This window comes from Durio zibethinus, chromosome 13 (assembly GCF_047325235.1).
Source record: "Durio zibethinus cultivar Kanyao isolate XHJ-2024 chromosome 13, ASM4732523v1, whole genome shotgun sequence".
NCBI classification, from domain to species: domain Eukaryota; kingdom Viridiplantae; phylum Streptophyta; class Magnoliopsida; order Malvales; family Malvaceae; genus Durio; species Durio zibethinus.
The window spans coordinates 21,309,820-21,319,518 of NC_143174.1; the positions used below are offsets into that span (position 1 = coordinate 21,309,820).

Genomic DNA, 9,699 nt, shown 5'->3' on the forward strand with positions numbered 1-9,699 from the left:
ATAAAATTTTTTAATTTTAATATATTTAATATTAAATTTTAAATTTTTTATAAAATTAAATTTTCATAATTTTTAATGTCAAAAAATTTATAAAATATAATTTTAAAATATAAAAAGTAAAAGCTTTGGATATTAAAAAAGTATAATTTTATAAACTTCAAAAAAATTAAAAAAAAAAGAGACATATTATTATTGTTTAAAAATTCAAGACAAAACAAAACAAAGTTGGAGTAGACTGCTGCCTTCTGAATAACTATTAAAAAAAAAATTGATTTTTCGTAGTTAGTGAACTTTACAGTTGTAGCAATGAGTCTTCCTTATGTCTGATTCTATGGTCATGATCCAAAAAAGTATTTGAGCATGCTTCACTCCTCTCCTTCTCCAATAGTTCGCTACAACTGTCTTGAGCGAAGACCATGCCAAAGGTGTTAAGGGAAAGTTACCAATGTCGTCCTTTAGTGTGGCCAAGAAGACGACAGGAACAATTAAGGTGATCCAGCTTAGAGAAAGCTATCCTTATTCATATTAATAAACCAGTGATTCCAAACAAGAAGGCGAAATGAGCTGATCGTTGTACTAATTGTGGGAATGTATCACTTTTAATCATAATTAACAAATAATAATTTAAAATTGTGTGAAATTCATTAAAATTTCATTTGGAATTCACATTTACAAGTGATGGATTTTTACATAATTTTTCATTGTGATTGATAATTATAAGATTGTGTTAAAAAGAATTGTACTAATTACTTATCCTTTATTTCATAGGAAATATTGCATTATGGAATCCCACTAGAAAACAAGACAAAATTATGATAAGAGAGAGTTTTGGGTTTAGGGGTGAACTGTCTAACACAAAGCGAGAAAAAAAAAAAAATTTTTTGTCTAAGGTAAATGTCTTTTGGAATGTACTACACTACAATTCTTAATTGCTCTAAATTTTTCCTTAACGGTGAATTTTCATTTGGATAGTAAGTATCTAAATGAAAATTTAATATGGCATCCATTGACCCATAAATATTATCCATGAGTACCTGCTTTTTTTTTTCTTTTACAGTTAAAATAGTAACTTTTAATATTTGAATTTGAGACTTATTGGATATAATTTTTTAAAATAATTATATAAATTAATTAAATTAAATTTCGAATTTATTCCGAAAATAATTTTGCTTTTCAGTTACTTATAATAGTTATGAGAAAATCTGAGGACTGAGGTCTCCGACGTCCAACAACTGGGCACCATCTGCAAAAAGGTTAAGCCCAATAATGTAGGCTCAATCAGGCCGGGAAATTGGATCAAAAATTAAATCGGTAATATCTCTATAGGGTCAGGCCCATTTCATTCCTACCTAAAAACTCAGGTCCATCTTCAACATCAGATATTTATAAAATTCATCAGCCTCATTCCTCAGAGGAATATGAGTTGGGAAACAAAGTATGCTAATCCATGATGACTTGGGTATGTGTTTTTCTTTACCCAAAAAAAAAAGACTACATTGTTTTTTCATGTATGTTTTTTTCTAAATGGAAAAATAAGACTTTATTTATATATGGCATATATAAAAATATGAAAAAATAAATATTCGTACATATGATCCAAAAGAAAATTTAAAGTACTTCAAACTTTTCATTAAATTTTACTGACTAGTTGTTTCATTTGATGTGATAATAATTTATTACTTTAATTTTAATATATTACTTATAGATTTATAAAACATTAATGAATTAATAAATTCCACTTTTAAAATTGTTTAATAATAAATATATGAATATATTTCTTTAAAAATACAAATAAAATCATAAATACATCAATTAGAGAATGCACTTTTGATTAAAATCATACCAAAAACAATTAGGTTCAAGCAAGATTTGAAAATACATTAGGCCGCATTATTTAAAAAAAAAAAAAAACTACAAATAAAAACTGAAACAAAAATACATAATTGAAAACAAGCATATGTTTATATAGAAATACAAGTGCATAAATAGGCCAATAAAAAATAAGTAAAACAATAGAAAAATGTTGAATTAGTCCACTAAATCACATAAGTCTCATTGTCATCCTCGGCCTAATGTGTACCTTCGCATTTTTGGAATGGGGTGGTAAGTGGGCGGCCATTTAGGAAGAGCAAGGATCAAAAGCATTGATGAACCGCCCAGATCTTTTCCATATCTTTTCTTGACCATTGATTGGAATTATTGGGACCCACATGATTCCACATCAGGGGGCCATTGAAATCCTAAAATTACATTCTGGTAGCATTCTGTAACAAGTTTTAGTTTTGACCCCCATAGAAATTCATTTAGTATCTGGCATTAAATTTGAGAAAATTATAGAGATTACAAGGACAGAACATCAGTATCAGGTTTAGTGTGAGAAAATTATAGAGCAGAGCATATACGGACTCATAAGAGCGATTCCAATTGCTTCATTTCAGGGTCCAATTCTAGAGGCTTGATGTCTTCTTCAGGGGCTCTATAGGCATCAGCAATTTCCTTTCCTTGATTTAACACATCGGATGGAACAGTTTGAAGGAGGCTGCAATGGAAAGCTTATAAGAAAATTGCCTTAATGTAGATGTTCCAGTCATGACCATAATGATATATTAACTATAAAGCAATACCTGTCCAGAGCATTGAGGGCAGTACCAATCTTTGCCTTCATTGATTTTACTGAGGCTTCTGGGTCATCTCTTGATGCATGTAAAAGCAAGGAATCTAGTTCCTCCAACGCTCTAAACAAGAAGAGTTTTGTTGAGTCAAATTTTTGGTCTAATTTATTCTAGCTGACCTAGTCATATGATTCTCCATGAAACCATGTAAACATATTTCTCAAATTTCGGCACTTTCTTATTAGAAAATGTTAAAATATGTTTATAACAAAGCAGCAGTTTAGTATCAGTGCCTGGATGAACTATACTCCTTAAGTATACAAGCGACATTGACCTTACATATCCTCAAATGACAGCAACGAATTCTATCAGGTAGATAAACCATTGCATACTGATCTCTAGACCAGAATACCCAAGTTATTTACTATGTAGAAGCTCCTGTAATAACATATTGGAACAACCAGAGTCGCAAGCATGCAGACTCATGGATCTACTTGAACAAAATGGCAAGAATATGGCCTTTGTCCATGATTTTCGGCCCACATAAATTGAACAGAATTCTTTAAAACCTTCAGCCAGAGCTTAACTGGGGTACCTGAGACATTGATCAACGTCATTGAAAGCATTTTCACCATTTCCAGCATCAGAAGCATACTGTGCAACCTGAAGTTCCGAAGAAAATTTTCAAACCTCAGGAACTCATGTACAAAAAAACTGCCATAACGTGAAGTGGAATGAGAATGTAGATGGTTTAACTTGGCCACTAATAAGACACCAGTGTGACAACAGCATAACCTCTCATACAAGACATCATTCTTTTTCTGTCTTGCTTTTTCTCTCAGGCATGCTAGACATCATATGACAAAAACTAGGGAAGAGCAGAAATAGCCAGTAGGCTAAGGAACAAAATTTCCTCGCCAAGCTGATAGTTTCAGAAACTGTAAAAACGTTCTCTTTACGGAAACTATAGTTCTTTGGTTCTTCAACTTGGAAATAACTCTTAGATGTGCCAACAATTAACGAAACACATAAATGAGAAGATCATGCAACTATCTAGAACCCCTCAACTTACAGCTCGAATATTTACACGTAGAGATGCAGCTGGTCCAATACGTAGTAGGGATCTGCAGGTGGCATATTCTGGTTTATCAACTTCCAGAGTTTTCTCTGTAGTGGTTAGATGATAAATTATAAGTTTCAGAAAATTCTTCATACTATCAAACCATAACATACTTTTTAAGCGTATGCATAAATTTTAAAACGAAAAGGGTTTATAAAACAGGAACTGGGAGATTCATTTAGTGGGTAACAAGGAAATGAAAATCGACTTCTGTCCATCATCTCATCTCAATCGTAGAACAAGATAATAAAAACGAAACAAAATGATTTCTTCAGCAGAAAAAAATAGCATCAGCAGGAATGCTTTTAATCACTATGAACTTCAATTTCACAATTAAGAACTAAGAGTTTAATTTAATCCCAAATAATACTAATAATAACGAGATAAAAACAAAAAGAGTTACCCAAATCCTTAATCTGTAACTGAGTCAATATAACAGCAGGCACATAAACCTCAAGTGGATCAAGCTTTTTCCTGTTGAATCACATATCATTAATAATTAGTTCTGACCAAAAAAAAAAATTTATACTACTGCAAAGTAAACATTCACCAAGAATTTACCAATTACCTTTTCACATATTTGTCGAAAAAGTTGCCTGCAATGGCATCTGCAGCACAAAAAATAACAGTCTATGACTTAGCTTTGAAGCAACTCTTAAGACTGAGAGTATTATAACTGAAAATAACAAGGGAAAAAAGAAAAAGCTTGAATATAAAACTAACAAATTTCCCATTAGTTTGGTTTAACTTGGCAATACGAATTGTGCAATTAAGGTAAAATCAAAACATACAGTTGGGTACAAGTAGCAAGTGAGAGAAAAGCAGAGAGATTGAAACCAATCGCCGGCTCTTCTGCCATTTTGGTGCTGACACCGCGCACCTCACTCCCGAGAATCGCTTGGGTTTAGCAGTGAAGTTGGAGGGGAATAAGCGAGGAGAGGTCGAAGAAAGGAAAAGATAGGCGCCAACGAGGGCGTGGGTGTGAATTGTGGCCATTCCGAACAAACCATCGGTGGATTGGTCCACAGAAAAACTGAAACGGTCTTATCCGTTTGTTTATGTCTTTACCACGACAAGGACGGACGTTGTCCAAAAATCACAAATTTAACCTTGCAATTTTTTACGGATCAAGATAGTAATTGAACTTAGAATTCGGTTGGTTAATTTAAAATTTTGAATTGATAAATATTAAATTTATAATTTATAAGATTTAAATTCAATTTTGTTGTCAATAATTTTTTTATAAATTATTTGTAAATTTAATATAAAATTTTTTAACAAATTACGACTTATTCGTCTCGCAAAAAAATTTCTTCTCGTCTTAAATTTTTTATAAAAAAATTAAAGTTAAACATGTGGGACTATATAATAAAATAATTTAGGAACGAAATTAGTTAGCTTTAAAAAATTGCCGTCCTCACATGCATCCTGTAACCTCTTCTGGATTTAATTAATACAAATTATTTTTCTTTCTTGAAAAAAATTAATATATTTTTTTATACTAAAATAAACTATATTGACAAACGACTTGACAATGACAGGTGAATATGTTATTTCAAGGAATAAATATTTATTTTTTATTTTTTTATTTTGTCTCAAGATAGGTTCGGGCCGGACCCAGAGAACCCGGATGGTGGAAATGGAATGTCGGCAAATAAAGACCAAAGCAGTAGCCATGGCTGTAAAGCAACCGAAACGAAGTGGACATTTTACTGGCTATTCTCTCTGTTTCATCTATTCCATCTCTCTTTCTTTCTTTCTTTCTTCTGTTTCAAATCTTCTGAGTTACTCGTCGAAGCAACAGAACAAAAAACAACAATGGCAATGGCTTTATGGCTTCTTTTCTCTCCTTTTCTTTTCCTCTCTGTTTCTGCCAATACTCAAAGTAAGTTTCCCTCCCTTCTTCTTTCAATTATCCCCCTTTAGCCATTGTTCCAAAAGGAAAAAAAAAAAGAGTTTTTTTTTATATTTTTTTGTAAAAAGACTTTGTACAATGTATTTATGTTTTTGGTTTGTAAATGAATTATTGGTTCTAGTAAGTGATCGATCTGCTTCATAACTGCAAAATTATATCTTTCTCTATTTTTATTTCTGGGTTTCTTTCATATTTTCCAAATGCAGTGGTTTTTTTGTAACTTGGCTAGATATAGAATTGATCTGAATCTCAGGCATTGCAGTTCTAAACTTTTAATGGTTACCCATTTTGATTTGACTTGATTTTTGTTTAAAGCAGGAGGTTTTTCTTTGAGTTTTCTTTGTTTGCTGGATCTCGTGTTTAAAGCTGTGTCTTTTAGTTGGTTGACTTTTTTAGCAATTGTTTCTAGTTTTAGCGCTTTATTTAGCTGTGATACTTTTGGATCTTAGATTTCCATGCATTTTGATGGGGTGCTTTTTTAATGCATTTAAATACCCGTCCATCATTTCTCAATATAGATCTTCTTAAGGACTGTGGCAGCTAGAAAGTGATCCTCAGCTTGTAGGTATTTTGCAAATTCTGTTGTTTCAGATCAGAGAAATACTGGTTATTGTGGGTATATGTTTGTGTTTAAACGAGTCAAATGTAGAATTGTCCAATACTATTCCACATAGAATTTGGCATCTGTAAGCATCTATATCTCAATTTCTCATTTAGAATACAAAATAGTAGCCATGATATAACCCAGATGAAAATCTTTGATGTCGAGATGCATCGTCCTTATTTATGATGAGGAATAAACATCTCTTGTAGAAGAGAGACGAGGAAATTGCCCCAGTTAGCACAATTGCTACTGAAACTAAGCAACGCACCAAGAAGAGAAAAGCTATCTTGTTTCCAATCTCTCTCCCTTATCAACATCTATGAGGCATGATAAAACATCGTCAACTTCACAGTGGGACGTTAGCCATCTTGAGGACCTTCATATTGTATTTGATCCCTCCCTTCTGAATACCCTAAAAGAGAGCATAAGTTTAAACCTGATTGTATTTGCTGTTCTAGTCACCTGTCTCTGGTCATCATCATAATTCCAAATTTTAGCTGAACAACCACTGAGGATATAAAGCTTTAGGACATCCTCAGCATCCAGTCCAAGGAATGCTACATCCTTCTAATATCACTTTTTCCATGTATCAACTCATGAAGAGTAGAACTCTTTCTCTTTTTTTTTTTTTAATTTTGTAGTTTATCTGGTATCGGTTCCTTCGTGCTGGTTTTAGTCACATCATATAAGAACATTTCTCCTCTGCTTCAAGCACCTTATGGAACAAAAACTAATTATTATCAGTAACCGTATATCCATAGTGTATAACTAGTCAGTAAAGCATGTATTTCTTCAATCTGTTAAATGCTCTAATATGGTCCTTTTTCAAGGTTCAAATTTTTGCATGTGATAGTCTTTATGCTTTCAGTTTATGATCTGATTGTATCATTATTCTTGAGACCTAACAATTGAACACAAATTGTAGCCAAAGTAACCGATAACCCTGCGGATGAGTTGGTGGCTGTGCTTAATGCCAATAGAACGGCACACAAGTCATCATCTCTTACTGACAACCCAGGCCTGGCCTGCATTGCTTTACAATATATAAAAGCATATCAAGGTGATTGTAATGCTGTAGGAGGGCCTGATGCCAAGAAGCCTGCTGATTCTGAATTTGCTGAAACTTTTGCCCCCAACTGTGGTGTTGATGCCTCAACCCTCTCTCCAATCACTGGCCGTTTACTTGGATGCCAATCGAAATATGTCCAGCCTCCTGAAGCATTCTCAATGTTGATGAAAAACGATAAGAGTTTGGAACTTCTCTACAATAAGAACCACACAGAAGTAGGGGCTGCAGTGACAGGCACAGATGGTGGGGCTCCCTATTTCTGGTGTGTGCTGTTTGGCAGTGGTAAGCAAAATAGCAGCTTTGTTCTAGAAGGTGGTGTGGCTAAAATTACAAGACCTGGATGCTTCAGTGGTGCCAACGATCAATGCAGTGGGGTTGATGATTCATCCCGATTTGGTCATGTGTGGCTGTATGCTGTTACAGCTTTTATTGCTGTGGGATATGCCTTCGGGTCATGAATTATGATCATATCCCGTAGCATGTCAACTATTTTCCACTTGATTGTTCATTCTGCGGGCTGTTTCAGTCCATTGCCTTAAATAGCTTGGCCTCTCTAGTAGGTTTTTGGCTTTATGTTATAATAATTTTATTGATTACTTTTTTCGCATTTAGAGAGTCCATACTTTATGCCATTGATTTCCCCAGTTTCATTTGTAAACTTTGAAATTGATTGAACCTACTTGGAATGACAATTATTATTTTTACTTGGAATGGTATATGTTGTTTATCATGACTTGTGAAGCTATCATACACAAAGATGTGAATGGGGCTTTAAGCAGCTAAATTTCCTTTTCATCACTCACCTACTGATGATTTTCTTTGGATTGATATACTTCAAAAATCTGCAGTTTAATCCTGTGGTGCTCTAAAAGGCTCAGACTGGATTTTTTGTTAGATCTTTCATGTTACATTTTATTTCAGTTAAACCAATCTGAAAATGGAATGACCCATAGTTTCCTTTTTACCCTTTTTTGGATCTTCAATCTTACTCGATATACAGGATCAACATAAGCAAATGTCAAATAGTACTATTGTCACGGGTTGAGACTTAAGCTCCGAATTCGCACGGCTCCGGGACTCGGGCATCCACTCATCCGGTGTCCCAAATCAGCGTACCTGCCATGGTTCACACCTTTGTGAGGTATTATCCACTCTGATCCCAGTAAGTTTTTTTTTTCCTTACTTTAACTTTACCCTATTTATTAACATAAGTTATTACCATAAGAAAAAAAAGAGGGGGGTTTAATGAGTTTGATTTCATTATTATTATTATTGGATTTGACTTAGTATTATACGTTTGTTAGTACTAATATATAATTTATATAAAATTTTCTTATAAAAATTTTTATTTTATTTTATTATTATCATATATCATATATAAATATATAAAATATCATATATAAACATATAAAAATATCATCATATATCATATATAAATATATAAAAAAAAATTTATTATTATTATATATTTTTTGTTATATGTGAGGTATTATCCGCTCTGGCCTCTCGTGAGCCCTTGTAAGGTATTGTCCGCTCTGATTCTTCTGACCTCACGGTTTTGTCCTACAAAAGTCACCTCACAAGGAAGAGATGGTGTGAACCCTTTTATACCCCAGTGACCCTCTTTTTATATCCTCTTTTTATATTCGATGTGAAATTTAGGACTCCTTCTTAGGTCCATGAGATTCTCCCCCACCCAACCTCGGACGTCCTCATCATAGAGGCTGGCCACCCTACTTACTTCTCTCAAGTCACTTAGAGTGGATCGAACGGTTTAGGGCTGGTTCTGATACCACTTGTCGCAGGTTGAGACTTAAGCTCCGAATCCACGCGGCTCCAGGACCCGGGCATCCACTCATCCAACGTTTCAGATCAGCCTGACCGTCACGGTTCACACCTTTGTAAGGTATTGTCCGCTCTAGCCCCCTGGCCTCACGGTTTTGTCCAACAAAAGGCGCCTCACAAAAAAGAGATGATGTGAATCCTTTTATACCCCAATGACCTTCATTTTATATTCGATATGAAATTCAGGACTTCTCTTTAGGTCCGTGACACTATACCCAATGATTGTTGCAACGTCTATCCTCATTTCCTCTTTAATTTATATGGACCTTTTTTTTTTCTTCAACTAAAATTTCTTATAATCAAGAGCTTTATTTATTTTATTATTATTATTTTGTAAAATATCAAGACCTTTATTATTTGCCCAATGTTATATACACGTACGAAACATACACATATGTAAACATTAACTATTTTGTAATTGCATTTTTTAAAATTAAAAGAATAAAATGACTTTTTTTGTTAGATTAAAAAAAAAAAACTGATGTTAAAAAAGAATCAATTATGTGTATACATCATGTATTTCAAAGGCTAACA

At 33.4% G+C, this 9,699-nt stretch overlaps 2 protein-coding genes across 2 annotated transcripts; one reads left to right on the top strand and one right to left on the bottom strand.

Moving 5' to 3' along the window:
* Positions 1–1,918: 1,918 nt before the first annotated feature.
* LOC111304130 (uncharacterized) lies at positions 1,919–4,795 on the bottom strand. Its single transcript, XM_022900644.2, has 7 exons — positions 4,524–4,795; positions 4,301–4,340; positions 4,136–4,206; positions 3,685–3,779; positions 3,208–3,275; positions 2,625–2,735; positions 1,919–2,539 (listed from the first exon to the last, which is right to left on the bottom strand). The coding sequence occupies exons 1-7, from the start codon at positions 4,726–4,728 to the stop codon at positions 2,407–2,409; spliced, it is 723 nt and encodes a 240-aa protein (XP_022756379.1). The 5' UTR covers positions 4,729–4,795; the 3' UTR covers positions 1,919–2,406.
* Positions 4,796–5,369: 574 nt separating this feature from the next.
* On the top strand, positions 5,370–8,050 carry LOC111304131 (uncharacterized). The gene is made up of 2 exons (XM_022900645.2): positions 5,370–5,617; positions 7,177–8,050. The coding sequence occupies exons 1-2, from the start codon at positions 5,377–5,379 to the stop codon at positions 7,776–7,778; spliced, it is 843 nt and encodes a 280-aa protein (XP_022756380.1). The 5' UTR covers positions 5,370–5,376; the 3' UTR covers positions 7,779–8,050.
* The last annotated feature ends 1,649 nt before the right edge of the window (positions 8,051–9,699 follow it).

Bases quoted from the DNA above. Each gene is read 5' to 3' on its own strand.
- LOC111304130 (XM_022900644.2), bottom strand. From the start codon at position 4,728: ATGGCCACAATTCACACCCACGCCCTCGTTGGCGCCTATCTTTTCCTT. The intron at 4,341-4,523 runs GTATGTTTTGAT...TTTGTGCTGCAG, and splicing joins CTTGCTACTTGTACCCAACT to ATGCCATTGCAGGCAACTTT. The intron at 4,207-4,300 runs GTAATTGGTAAA...GTGATTCAACAG, and splicing joins TTCGACAAATATGTGAAAAG to GAAAAAGCTTGATCCACTTG.
- LOC111304131 (XM_022900645.2), top strand. From the start codon at position 5,377: ATGTCGGCAAATAAAGACCAAAGCAGTAGCCATGGCTGTAAAGCAACC. The intron at 5,618-7,176 runs GTAAGTTTCCCT...CACAAATTGTAG, and splicing joins TGTTTCTGCCAATACTCAAA to CCAAAGTAACCGATAACCCT.